The 14906-nt window shown below is 33.3% G+C and overlaps 1 protein-coding gene across 1 annotated transcript in view; it reads right to left on the bottom strand.

The window, feature by feature from the left end:
- Positions 1-497: 497 nt before the first annotated feature.
- The window catches only part of LOC145328189 (uncharacterized), a 28967-nt gene continuing 14558 nt past the window's right edge, over positions 498-14906 (bottom strand). Inside the window, exons 8-19 of the mRNA XM_080171781.1 lie at positions 14598-14665; positions 13347-13432; positions 13028-13080; positions 11644-12746; positions 10048-10862; positions 8245-9859; positions 7698-7830; positions 6866-6959; positions 6468-6544; positions 5379-5452; positions 1295-1375; positions 498-802 (exon numbers count right to left, since the gene is read on the bottom strand). Of these exons, the coding sequence (XP_080027907.1) occupies positions 627-802; positions 1295-1375; positions 5379-5452; positions 6468-6544; positions 6866-6959; positions 7698-7830; positions 8245-9859; positions 10048-10862; positions 11644-12746; positions 13028-13080; positions 13347-13432; positions 14598-14665 (4375 nt within the window). The 3' untranslated portion in view covers positions 498-626. The remainder of the gene's footprint in view (positions 803-1294; positions 1376-5378; positions 5453-6467; positions 6545-6865; positions 6960-7697; positions 7831-8244; positions 9860-10047; positions 10863-11643; positions 12747-13027; positions 13081-13346; positions 13433-14597; positions 14666-14906) is intronic.

Genomic DNA, 14906 nt, shown 5'->3' with positions numbered 1-14906 from the left:
ATACATAATTCTAAAAGTCAGATATAGAAGTAGGATAATTATAACACATTAAAAATTGCTGTCAAAAAAATTAATATTGAAATGCTTTAAATGAACGTACGGACATTCTGGTATAGTTATAGAGTTGCGAAGGTTTCCAAACTATACCCATTTTTTATGCGAAATCATTAGGAAAATTCTAACATGCCTAAATTAACGAAAAGAGCTAAACTCTATGGACGGACAGACCGAACCTAATTAACGAAAAGCTTCGCTTTTAAAAGCTATTTAATTTTTTTAGTAGATAACCTTGAAACTATTACCTAACTTTGCAGAACTTAAATTTATTTTTACAGGAGCATTTAAAATATACCAACGGACTAAGTTACAGTACATGAATTTTTTAGAAAGCGAAATCTTCATAAACTATTTTAACACCTATTTCATTAACACTTATCAAATTCTTGACTGACAAAGTTAGTTCTGGAATAGCTTTTTTATGTTATATAAAATCATAATTACATATGAAAATTTATTATGTAAAATCATGTATAATAGGTATAGTAAGATAAACTGAATAATTGTCAAAAATACTATTTACATTACATAAAGGTAATAAGTCAAGTTGATTGTATATAATACAAAACTTATTTATAATCACCATAAAAAGATCTGAGCTGAGCTTCAAGCGCTTTGGCGAGGTCATCTTTGACGTTGTTAATGTTGTCATTTTCAGGAATAGATTTGGAGGATTTTTCATCAAGCATAGCCGTGAATTTTTCAAGCTGTTCTTTCACCGAGTTTACTACACTTTCCTCATATTCTAAAAATAAATATTCATATTGAAATAACAAGGACAAAAGTGACCATAAGAATTAGATATATTAGTACTTGAATCATACACCAGATTTTCATGTTCTTTAAAGAAGCGGGCTAAAATAACGATACCCTACCATCCGCCCCCTCTCCTCCTACTGGATGAACGAAATAACCAATAATTAGCACCCTAAATTGACAATTTTTCCTTATTCCCCTGTTTATTCTACAATCATTCATTACCTTAAGTAACGAAGTTATAACAAGGTAAAATTATTTTAAAACAATAAGGACTTCAGTAATCTTATAGTTATGCACAAAAATAAAAAAGGTAAAGGCTAAAAACATTAACATAGAAAGAAAGAAAATGAATGCCAAGAACGGACAATGAGAAGTACACCTGTAAATGAAATATCTAGTAAACTAGCGGATGTGAGAACACCATTTTAAAAGTAGCTTCGCTACTAAAATAAATTCAAAACTAATTTGAAGAACAAACCTTGTTTTTGTTTCTTTTGAGTTTGGACCCTGGTCAGAATTGACTGCAAATGGGACTTCAAGGTGTTGTTCAGTTCTGATGCTGAAAAAATGCAAAATCAAATGGATCTAAAGACAATGGCTGATAAATTGATGTACACCCCAAATCACTGTATTCCAGAAATCCCAAAAAATGACAAAAAATCATAGAGAGTGTATATTTGAAAATTTTGATGAAATTTTATTTAAATAGCAATAAGTATACATATATGTTTTAAAATAATGGTGAAAATACAAGGGTTTTACACAAGGGGCGTCAAGGGGGGGAGGGGGTGCAAAGCTAGTCTAATAAGCACATTTCAGAAGCTGTAACTTTCTTTGTTTCTAAGCAACATTGACGGGAATCATATCAAAAGATATTACACATTACAACCCAACTAACAATGTTTGTTAACCCTTAATAGTCGGGGGGGGGGGGGGGGGCGACCCTCCCCCCTTTTAGTATTTTCTATCTCATTTTCTTTGTGTGAAAGATAGAGAGCTATAACTGAGTGACTTGTTTAAAATGGGTACGACACATAACTGAAAGTTGAATATCTCCATCCTGGTGGGCACAGGATGCCAGGATACTCTTTAATTCCATTTTTAAAAAGCGTAAAAATAATTTGCGTAAAAGTGCGCCAATAGTATTGACTAGGGTAAATAATATGTCTTAAAGTTTATTTTCTGTACAAAGATCATTGGTTAATTCTGGAAAATATAAATATCCTCAAGTACGCATTTTCAACACACACACACATGAACCTTAAAAAAACAGGGATTTGAAATAATTCTTCCTCCAAGAAAACTTTATCGATTATTTTTTTTTTACTTTTTACATTATTTGATGTTTTTTTAAACTTTTAAATATTTTACTTTATATAATTTGTATGAAGGTAGAAGATGGGTATATTTACTCCTGATTAATTGGTTTCCACGTTATTACGACTATCCTTTAACGAAAGCTTTTTAATTGCCACGAAGCCTTGTGTGATGCTAGAGTGTTTGAGTTCTTAGGGAACCACACTAATTACATAATATTATCTTGAGTTTGACAGGTTTTAAGCTATAAACAGACTTATACAATTAGATATGTCAATATCTTTAAGTTATTTATAATCTATGGAATGGCACGGTTTTTTTGAGCCCATATCATATTCAACCTATATTCGCCCTTTAAGAGCTTAAAAAACAAACTTCGCATAATTTCGCATAAACAGGATAAAGTTCTCTGATATCCTACATACATCTAATATCACCATGTAAGAGGATTTGCTTGGACTTTTTTGGCCTTAAAAGATCTGGAACCAAACGTAAAATTTTCATTAGAAGAAGATTGTTTATTTAACAGAAATCGGGTATCCTAAGAAAACCATCTACAATTACAACAAAAAATGGAGATTTGACTTCTTTTAAAGGCTAAACGTATTAATTATTACATACGGATTCCAAAAATATATAATACTAACTTAAAAATAGCTTTAAAAATAAAGGGTCCACACTGATTTGAAATGTTGTTTAGTTGACCTTTAAAATAGTTGTTTACTATGATGAAAAGGAACTTAATTACAAACCTCTGGTATAATTACACACCAAATTCTTATTTTGTATAGTAAAGAGCTAATTTTTTCGGCTTTATTTCCAAAAACTTGTGAATATGTGGTATCCGCCTCGGTTAAATGGCAGACACCCGAGTTCAAATGACTACGGCAGTGCGAACAGACGTGGACACATATATTATAGAGAAGCTATGCTTCTCTAGCAATCACTAAGTAACAAACAGAGTCTATTCAGTTGTTCCTTTATTCAGGGTCTAAGGTTTACTAAAGTTATATACAACAAACAATAAATACACAGATTGGAATAAGTAATCATAAACAGAATCAATATAATACATATACAATAATCAGTTTGGGCAATAATGATCCCCCATCCCTGGAAAGGGTGGGGGGAATTAACAATACAGCTTAACCATAATAAGGCTGTCAAAATCTATCATTAATTTTAGGCATAGGGAGGGGGTCGGCTGACCCCTTCCCCAGGACTCGGGGGAGGGCCCTCGGCCCTTCTCCGAACCCAGGTCAGGGTTGCCATAGACATGGCTCACGGCTGCCGAATACCACATATATATGTGTATTTTCTAAAATGTAAAAAACGATTTTTGGTATTATCCTCTTAGAAATTTTTTTTCAATATTGAAAATTTGAGTACCCCCCCCCCCCTCCCTCGACAACGAACTATGAACCGTGGCCGCAGCGCTCGGGTCCCTAGCCTGCCTAGCCGCAGCGCTCGGCCCCCTTGCCTGCCTAGCTGCAGCGCTCGGCCCCCTTGCCTGCCTAGCCGCAGCGCTCGGCTCCCTAGCCTAAAACCTAACCTAAAATAGTTGTTCGTCGGTAGTCGGGGGAGGGGTGGGGGTTTGGGGGTACAAAATTGAAAAAAAATTGAAAAAGAGGATAACGCCCAATTTTTGTCACTATCTGAAACATAGTGAAATGACTCGAGAGACTCAAAATTACCCATTCTGTATATTACAATAAGTAGTTAAACGTTTGGATTTTCAACTTAAGGAACCAACCAATCAAAATACAATAAAAGTCCTAAAGGTTATCCAGCCAACTAATAAAAAACCTTATTATAAAGCTTTGGGGGACTAGTCCAATAAACATCCCAATGTCTTCTTCCTCCCAGATGATTTTAAAAAAATAATATATATTATGTCCTGCAGGCAAAGAAATAATGGGAAAGGGGTAGTTTCACGAAATGCATTTGAACTTAATTTAGTAAACCGCATATTTTTTCCTGGTTAATTGGTTAAACTACATTTATATGGCATATATTCGAAAGAATTTCAATTTTCTACTACGTGGTTTTTAAAATATCAAGACTTGAAAATCGTCTTTTTAAATTGCATATATTACAAAAAGACGATTTACAAGTCTTGATATTTTTAAAACTACGTGGTAGAAAAATTGAAATTCTTTCAAATATATGCTATATAAATATATATATATATATATATAAATTAACTAGCAAAAACTATGCGGTTCACTAAATTAAGTTCAAATGCATTTCGTGAAACTACCCCTTTTATATCATCCATTTCAATTTTTAAAATATATAAGATCCTGAGGATCGATACACCATTTTAGGTTTTTTTAGGAGGGGGGGGGGGGGGAGTTAGCTTCTGTGTAACTGACTGGTCATTTTAATAAAACCTAACCTAAAATAGTTGTTCGTCGGTAGTCGGGGGAGGGGTGGGGGTTTGGGGGTACAAAATTGAAAAAAAATTGAAAAAGAGGATAACGCCCAATTTTTGTCACTATCTGAAACATAGTGAAATGACTCGAGAGACTCAAAATTACCCATTCTGTATATTACAATAAGTAGTTAAACGTTTGGATTTTCAACTTAAGGAACCAACCAATCAAAATACAATAAAAGTCCTAAAGGTTATCCAGCCAACTAATAAAAAACCTTATTATAAAGCTTTGGGGGACTAGTCCAATAAACATCCCAATGTCTTCTTCCTCCCAGATGATTTTAAAAAAATAATATATATTATGTCCTGCAGGCAAAGAAATAATGGGAAAGGGGTAGTTTCACGAAATGCATTTGAACTTAATTTAGTAAACCGCATATTTTTTCCTGGTTAATTGGTTAAACTACATTTATATGGCATATATTCGAAAGAATTTCAATTTTCTACTACGTGGTTTTTAAAATATCAAGACTTGAAAATCGTCTTTTTAAATTGCATATATTACAAAAAGACGATTTACAAGTCTTGATATTTTTAAAACTACGTGGTAGAAAAATTGAAATTCTTTCAAATATATGCTATATAAATATATATATATATATATAAATTAACTAGCAAAAACTATGCGGTTCACTAAATTAAGTTCAAATGCATTTCGTGAAACTACCCCTTTTATATCATCCATTTCAATTTTTAAAATATATAAGATCCTGAGGATGGATACACCATTTTAGGTTTTTTTAGGAGGGGGGGGGGGGGGGGGAGTTAGCTTCTGTGTAACTGACTGGTCATTTTAATAATGTATTACCAAGATTTTCTTGCAGCTGAATACCATCATCTTGGCTTTTTGTCTCTTCAATAACTGGTTGATTGTAGAACACCCTAAATGGAAAAAGAATAGTTATTTCTTTCATCGTATTATAAACGGCTTTCCGCGGATATATAATGTACAATTATAAGATTAAAACCAGTTTTTATATTCGTAGAAAGCTGGATATAATACGATGCTAGAGATAGTTTTTTCGTATGGATGAGAACCGGTTACTATCCACCGGATTCGAATGATTACGAGAAAATTATTAAATTGCCAATAATCTAATTGATCGAAAACAATTACATTCTATGGAAAGGGTAAACCATATAAGGACGCTTTCCCTCAAGTGCAATGTTATAAACATTAATATTTTTAAAAGCGAAGCTTTTCTATAATTAGGGTCGGTCCGTCGGTCCGTCCGTAACGGATAGCTTTTTTTCGTTAATTTAGGCATGTTAGAATTGTCCTTTCGATTTCAAATTTTGCATGGTGATTCCTTTAGCAGTTAGGTACGAATTAGAAAGCGTAGCAACTCTATAATCATTACCAAAATGTCCGTACGTCCACTTTAAACATGATGATTTTTTACTTTTTTAACATCAAATTTTTATGTGATCTAATTATCCGATTCATCTGATTTTTGGTATATTGATTCCTGGGACAACAAAGTATAATGTAAAAAACGAAGCAACTCTATAATCAAGTCCTAAAAATGTAAGTATGTCCATAAACATTATCCTGTATAAAGCAGTTTTTAACAAATTTACTCACAATTTTGCTTTGACTCTTATACATTTATATTAGGATTATTCAGTTCTGAAACTATACAAGTGTTAACGTCCGTTTGTCCTACCGTTTCAGTGCTTCGCTTTTATGGATGTTGTCATCCCTGTTTTTAAATAATTGAAAAGGTGGGGGGTAATTTTCCGGTACATCGAGTTAGGGACCTATTCAGGGGTTAGGCATAGAACAAAATACCCCCCAAACCCTACTTATTTATATATATGACAAAAATTAAAGAGGGGGAGGTTTTTAATGATCGATAGGCAATTTGTAGGACAAGCACCATTATTTAAAACTTACTTTACTTTTCTGCTATGAACCTTTCTAGCCGGAGAATAAACTGGAATCTTGTTTGCCTTGGCTACAATCTTACGATTCTAAACAGAAAAGTAGCATTACATGCACACATTTTTGCGGATATATATACAGATTGAGGGAACGAGCCATGTAGCAAATAGACTTTCAATGGACACACTATTAGCCAGATTATTATGTACTCTAATAAAGTGAAACTTGTAGCGGGCTAAGATCACATTCCCCACCCTCTACCAACTTTTTCCCACCCCTCTCTTCCTACTGGACGAACGAGCTGACCATTTAAAGGCCGGAGGAACGGCAATCTTATTTAATGACAATAATAATTAACTGTCATAATATCCAAGTATATTCTACATCATTTCCCATTTAACGACCTTTACCTGTAAAGCTGAAGTGATAATTTGACTCCTCAATGAAGACAGAAGACCTAATCTTTGTTCTTCTTCATCCTCTAGTCTCGTTTCAGCAGGTTGTCTTAAAAACAGTTATTTTTGGCATTGTATTATAGACAGCTTTCTTCGGATATTAAAATGAAAAATTATATGATTAATACCAGTTTTGTAAGAAATGTTCGTATGAAATAGTCTCTTTATGAAAATATACAGGATTTTAAGGCTGAGAACCGGTTCTATTCCAGCGGACATTAATCGGTTTCGAATTCATTCTGGAAAGAAAATTATTAAAACGCTATGCAGCTAATTTATGAAGGCGGAGTTAGGGAGGGGTTTGAAGTGATATTTCTAATATCTCCATTTTTTAGGTATATGTGTTAATTCGGTTCTAGGACAAACGCAGGAATCCCAAACGTCGGAGTGGACAAACGCAGGAGTGTTAAAATAATAATTTTATTAAGTATTTCTATACAGATTAGGTAAGGTTAAGATATGAATGAACAAATAAGCCCCCCGCAGGGGTTAGGCATTTAAAATACCTATGAGATGGTCTAAAATAGGTATTTTGTCCACTTCGACGTTTGTCGCAGGACCGTTAATTCAAGAAACAACAAAATGACGGTTTAACAGGACGCCAGCAAATCTTATTGGGTGAAGGTCAGAAAAATATGTGAAATATTTATTTTCCACAACACCCCTTTCTATAAATTAAAATGAAAAGGAATTATTAATCAGAAGGCATAAGCATAGTTAATTCCAATATGCTTTACTCTTTTCAGATAGATATATTGTCCTTTGAAAAAAAGTAACTAGTCATTACCTTTGTTTGTAGAAGTAAGACAATCTATTATGTTTAAAGTTTCTAGTTCTTAAAGTGGTTGATACAGTCGTAGTACTTGTAGTTGTTGTAGTTATTGTAGTGGCCTCTGTTGTAGTTGTAGGTGGCTCTAATCCTGAAAAAAAATCAAAATTTACAACAATAAGTAAAAAGTTTTCAATTTATGTTTTCTTGTAAACTTGCAACTTTTCGACTTCTAATTTTGTATGATAATCAAACTACGTTGTAAAAGTGTGTTGGTTGGGAGTTTTAAGAAAGATTTACATTCTTTTTTTATAACAAATACGGTCATTGAAAAAAGAAAATAATATTTTGAGAGTATGAAATCAGTGTTCATCCATAACCAACCCCATCTTTTTATCCTTAAGTTTCAACTCTCACTTAACCTAACCTAATTTATTAATTATTCAGTAAATCTAATTTTAGCAAAGATGAAATAATTGTGAGATAATTACAAGAGGCCTAGTTAAATTTAAAAGTAAAGAAATGGGATAAAAATTAAAAAAAAAAAGAATGTATAGGAACCTACCAAAACCAGCAAACAGCTGTTGCAAAAGTCCAGGAATCTTATCCAATCCATTTTCACCAACTGTCAACATTGTCAGCTTAGTCAACAGCACCTTGGAGGCCTCCAACAGCTCTTGCTTAGTCTCTGGAACTACAGGCTCCAAATCTGTCGTCTTGTTTACTTCAATAACTTCATTTTCAATAGAACTTTCTTCTGTCATAGAAGAGAGCGTAGAGCTAATTGTAGAAGTTGAAATTGTTGAGCTTTCTGTTGTTAATAAAGTGCTTGAGACATCTGATACTGTAGATGATTCTGTAACTTTATCAATTTGTTTAAAATAGTTTTTTCTAGGTCCAAAAATGGAAAATCTATCAGTTGTGGTAGTTGTAGTTGTTGTAGTGGTGGTTGTTGTAGTAGTAGTTGTAGTAGTAGTTGTGGTGGTAGTCGTTGTGGTGGTAGTGGTTGTGGTGGTGATAGTCGTTGTAGTGGTGGTAGTTGTTGTAGTAGTAGTAGTAGTAGTTGTGGTGCTTGTGGTGCTCGTAGTTGTAGTAGTAGTTGTGGTGGTAGTAATTGTGGTAGCAGAAGAAGTTGTTGTAGGAACAAGAATTACAATAGGAGCAATTGAAGTTACTGGGCTGATTTCTGCAACAGGAGTTACAGGTAAGCCAAAGTTATACCTGCCTAATAAATTCTTTCTTGATCCAAATAGGGAGTATCTATCTGTCGTTGTTGTAGAAGTGGTAGTTGTGGTTGTTATTGTAGTGGTAGTTGTGGATGTTGTTGTAGAGGTAGTTGTGGTTGTTGTTGAAGTGGTGGTGGTGGTTGTTGAAGATCTTGTAGTCGATTTTATTGAGAAAGATCTTTCATCAGTCTTATCACTTAATTCTAAATAGTTGTTCCTTGCACCAAACAAAGAGAATCCATCTTCTGTAGTAGTTGAGATTGTAGTTGACAAATGTGATACTACAGATTCTTCTGTTGATGATAAAGGATCATGAAAATCGGACAAAGTAACTTGAACTAAGATAGGTTTAAATCTTGGATCTTCATTTTGGCTTTTCTGATATTTAGTGTCAGACAAAATATTAGAACTCAAATTGGACTCTTGAAATGATGTTTCAAGTTCAGGAGTATGTGGTCTGGCATCTGTCTCAAACAAAACTTGATCACTTGACCCCTTGTTAAAATCTTGAATATCTAAGGTAGGTCTGTAAGGTTTGGGATAAACAGCAAGTCTATACTTACTTCTTTCATTATTTTCATCAGAAAATTGGGAAATTTCATTCTGGTCATTTGTTCCAGCTAGGAAATCTTCATTAAAAATTTCAGATGCTACTTTGCCAGATTCTGTAACCTTGGAACTAATAGCTTCTTTTTGTTCTAACTGTTTTCTTTCTTCCAATAGCTCTTTAATACCACCTTTGAAAGGATTGATTACAATCACCTTAAGGTCATGATTAGTCTTAGCTCTGTCAAAAAGTGGATTTTTTCTGGGTGGTAACTTGTGAATGGGAAGAAAAATTAGCCTATCATCATTTGAGTCTTTCATTTGTTTCATATTAATTGAGTTAACCGAGTCCTCAACAGGTTTGTGTTGTTCAAAGTTTTCTTTCATTAATACATCACTAACCATTATCTTAAAAAAAATACAATAAAAATACTAAAAAAAAAATTCCAACTGCAATGATAGCTTTTTTTATTGAATTAAAAGTAATTAATAGGTAGACTAAATCAGAATAAAGAAATAAATTTGAATTTCATATAAAACATTTCCAGGCTAATAAAAACCTTATCATAAAAAATGATATTAGAATTTATATTTACCTTGTCATCAACGATGCCAAGAATATTCTCCTCAACAATCTCATGAGTCTCTCTTGCATCCTCTGTATGATTTTCATCCATTACAAGAGCAACAACATTCACTTTAGCTGGCTTCACATTTTTCTTCAACATCAATTCAGACTTAACAGACATCATTAGAGTCTTTTCTAAAGGACTCATTGATGGTTTGGGATCTTCAACTGTTGAAACCTTTCTTGGTATTAAAGAATCTAGAAAAGAATCTAAAATAGTATCAAGATCTTTGTTCTCTTGATCTCTCTGTTTGATGTTTTCTAGCAAAGAATTATCATTTTGAGAAAATGAATCTTGAGTTTGATCAGGAATATTATCTTTAAGACCAAGACCTTCATCAATATTGTCATCTTTATCATTTTGGACATCAAAGTAATGAGCTGGTAGCTGTATGATTATTGGCTTCTTGGCAGCATGACTTGATGGTTTGGCACCTGGAGAAAATGATGAAAGTTTTCCTTGAGGCCTAAAAGTGTTCTCATAAGAGTATTCTGGAGCCAAGTTGCCAAGACTTGGAAAATCACTATTTAGTTGCTCAGGAATGTTAGACTTGTATAAACTAGGGTTTAACAAAGGAGCATCTTCTTTGACATCTAAAGTTAAATCATCATGACTATGAGTTATGACTGGGTTAGTATTTTCTTCTTGAATGTCAACCACTGATTTAGGGGGTAGTAATTTGTTGAGAAAATTGTTAATAAAATCTTCAGGATTTGGCTGTTTGATTGTATTTTGTCTTGCTGTTGTAACAGGTAAAGCTCTTTCAGTTTGTGTGTATAAATCTACAAAATAAGTTATTAAAAATTATCAAAGTTAATAAATGAGGGAAAAAATATTTAGATATTGTGGTTATTACTTAACATCTTTGTATTAACAATGGTTCATTGATACTTAAAAGTGATTTGGGAATAAAAAAAACATCATAAAATAGAATAAATCAACAAAAATCGCTTATAGGGGTTTAGTCCAACTTGTCTACAAAAAATCAAAAGGGGTAGTTGCACGAAGTGCATTTAAACTTTAATTTAGTGAACCGCATATTTCTTTTTGTTTAATAGTTCAAACTACATCTATATGACATATGATTGAAAAATTTAAAGGGGGGAGGCTTATGTGCCACTTTTTGAAACCAAAAGTAAAATGTGCATGATCTCAGCCCATAAAAGAGTTATAACTCTAAAATTCGGCACAGAAGTTGCCTTTGCGGAGAACAATTTGGAACTGTGAAGAAACGGCGGCGGAACCGCCGCTCCCGCTGTTTCCCGCCGATTTTTTTGTATTTTTTCGCTAAATTAGACACTTCTCAATCACTAACCTGAGATAAACTTTTTTTTCTCATAAAAATTTCCCTTATATTTTCACGTGACACTTTCAAACATGTCAATATTAAAGAAAATTGCAAATTTTTATGAAAAAAAAGTTTATCTCAGATGATTGAAAATTGTCTATTATGGCGAGAAAAGGCAAAATTATATATATTAGATGGTATACTTGTAACTTGCAATTAAACTTTTTAAATGCACTTCATGCAACTATCCCTTTTAGATGGCTTAATTATTGTACCTGAGCTTGCTGCTTTAAATCTCGGAATCTCTACAGCATTTGGCTCATCGGTGGTAGCAACTTTATTTTCAACTGCTTTGTCAAGGCCTAGAACCCTATCAAGAAATCTATCAATGTGACTTAATTCATCTTCATTAATCTGATCGTTCGTAGGACTTTCAGCAGATAGAGGGTCTATCTTATTGAAATTCTCAGATAATTCTAAATCATTATAAACCTCTTCTGTGATTGAGGGTCTAAATCTTTCTAATGGAACTTTCTTCTCGGGTCTAATAATCATTTTTCTTCTTTCCAGTAATGAAGTTTTGATCCTTTCTGTAACTATAGAGTAATCAAGGACAGGTACATATTTATTGATAAATGATTCATCCAACTGAAAGGGATCATTTTCTTGTTCTTTGTTTGAAGGTTGGTATCTTTCAATTGGCACTTTTTTCTCTGGTCTACTAAAAATATTCCCATTTGAAGTGCTTAAATATTCATAGCTTTGTTCATTGTTAGGTTCATTACTTTCAACAAGTAAATTATCAAATGTAAAATCATTTTCTTCATTTGTAATTGGTCTAAATCTTTCTACGGGAATTTGTTTCTCTGGTCTATCAAAAATTAAGGCTTCATCTGAAGTTTCAATACTTTCAACTGGCACATCATTATATCTATCAAAACTTTCTGTTGCTTGCTCTGATAAAGTTGGTCTAAATCTTTCAGAAGGAACTTTTTTCTCTGGTCTTTTAATAACTTTTCGACCTACAGTTATAAAAGGTTCATAACTTTGTGTAGGTTCTATTCTCTCAACTAGAAAATCTTCAAACTTATAGGCACCATCATTATCTTGCTCAGTATTTGATGGTTCAATTCTTTCCACGAGAAAATCCTCAAAGACATAATCACCATTTGATTGCTCTGTTGTAGAAGGTTGAAATCTTTCAATGGGAGCTTTTTTCTCTGGCCTATAAAACCCTCTTCTGTCATCAAAACCTGATGTTGGTTCAGCACTTTCAGTAACAGCATTGTATTCATTTAGTACTTTGCCACTTCTAGATTTTGAACTATCTGATGATTGATGTGGAACTTTTGAGCTTCTCACAGCCAAAGAAATTTTACTAAAATATATTTTTTAAATGAAGATATTATGTTGAAAAAAAATTATCCTAATATAAAAGTAACAGATCCGTGTCTGTCTGTTTGTGTGAACATTGATCATGTTAAACCCTGAACCGATATGGTTCTCCTAAAAGTTAATCTTAGGTCCTGGGAGTGTTTAACTATTGTTTGGAAAGGTAAAACAACCCTCCAAAAAGAAATCGCTAGCCATTCATAAAGAGAAGCAATAACCAACTTATCAATAATTATTTTGGTAAAAATTAAACTACATATTAATCACCTGAAATGTTGAATTTGGTTCTGAATTGAAGCTTGAAAATTAAGAATCTCGCTCTAAATAAAAATGTTAGGATTAGTTTACCTTAAAGATAAATTCCTTTCGAATTAAAAAAAATATCTCTTAATTTATAGGGCATAATCCACATTGAAAAATTCTAGATTATTAGAGGTTCCCAAAATTTTTCTAAATCCGATTAAACGCAAGAAAAGCTAAAAGAGGACTTGCAGTTGCATGGGTTAGGGCAAGGGGGGGGGGGGTACTCAAGCGCTTGGGGTCAAAATTACTTTTTAAAAATATTTTTCTATTTTGTATAATTTACCTGTGTTCTAGGAGATCTATAAAAGTTTGTGATTTGAGTTTGAATTCCGGTAAAGAATGTGTCAGGATTTGTCAACTTTTCCATACCTTAAATAACAGTTTTACACAAAAAAATCGTAATTGAATTGTAATTTCTAGCTCAAAAAGGGAAAGACATTTCCAGTATCACTTTGCAACCGATAAATATCCGCTGGATTAGATTTAGAACCGGTTCTCAAACATTCTGAAAAATCATGTATTTTCCACGAATATTAAATTAAGAATCATAAAATTAATAACAATTCTGTTACCCTGGGCCTTTGGGGATAGCAAAACTGGTTTTAATCTTATTATTTTCTCTTTTTTTATATCTGCGGAAAGCTGTCTATAATACGATGCGATATATGACTATCCTCACCTCTTTGGTCAAAATTACCCTTTCCTCAGCGCATTTGTAAATAAGCTCATTATTACATGTGTGGTAATACGACAACCAGACGGACAGGCAGTTTACAGAGTTGCTACGCTGTGACTTATCATAACAAACCCTCTGCACTAATCTTATTATATCACCATCTATCTCATGACCGATGTTGACCCCGCTATCTAGCGGTCAAACTGGCCTGCCTAAATGTGGGGAGGGACTCAAACACGCAGCTATCACGCGCCCCTCACGCGATTATACAACCGGGAGGCGCTGCCTCCCCTTTTACCACCGCTGCCCCCACAGCCTGTCTACCGCCGGGAGCTAAGCCCTAGCGTCCCACACCCCCTTCAAACCTAACCATTGTTATAATCTGTTGTATATATATAGTAAACATTCATTGTAAATATTATTCAGTTAAATATATAATTTCTGTATGACTAAATCCTGCTAGTTTATTTTGGTAGAATAATTCAAGGCTAAGGCTCGTTGAACTCGAACTCGTTACCCTGTGGGCCGAGAACGCTCGGCTTACCATACATGTACCTATTATCACAAATAAAATCTCGGAAAATAGCAAACAAGAATGAAAATATACGTTTAGGGGAAGAAAACATAAATATTTTTTTTTATGCAGTTGTCACAAAAGATTTAAATTACTACACATTCCTGTTCCATTCCTAACAGGTGGATTAAAGTAGGACACCTGCCATTATCGAGCCATGAATAATAATGAGCTTTTAAATTATCTTTAAGTAATTAATTAGAAACCTTTCTAATATTACCAGCAGTTGTAGAGATTTTACTAGTTTAACATCTTAAAATTATGATAATTTTGTAAGCTGTTACCTTTAAAAAAATGAACTCCCTGCTGTAATGTTAACAGATCCATGTCTTTCAAAGAATTTCCAGGTTGTCTAAAAAAAATCCGATATATTATTACTTGGATGTTGCACAAGATTTTCATGCAACTAATGAATGATGTGATGCTCGCCGCTAGCTAAAATAACGAAGCCCCCATCCACCCCATCCTTTCCCATTCTAGTGAATGAACGAACTGAACAATAGGTGATGTTCATTGTTAGCATGTTGATTGACGACAATTTTTCCCTATCTATATATATTTCTAAAATATGTCAGTTTGACTTCATAAAATCA

Source organism: Acartia tonsa, chromosome 9 (genome assembly GCF_053477335.1).
Source record: "Acartia tonsa isolate MP-2025a chromosome 9, ASM5347733v1, whole genome shotgun sequence".
Taxonomy (NCBI): domain Eukaryota; kingdom Metazoa; phylum Arthropoda; class Copepoda; order Calanoida; family Acartiidae; genus Acartia; species Acartia tonsa.
This window is presented reverse-complemented; position numbering and strand designations above follow the sequence as displayed.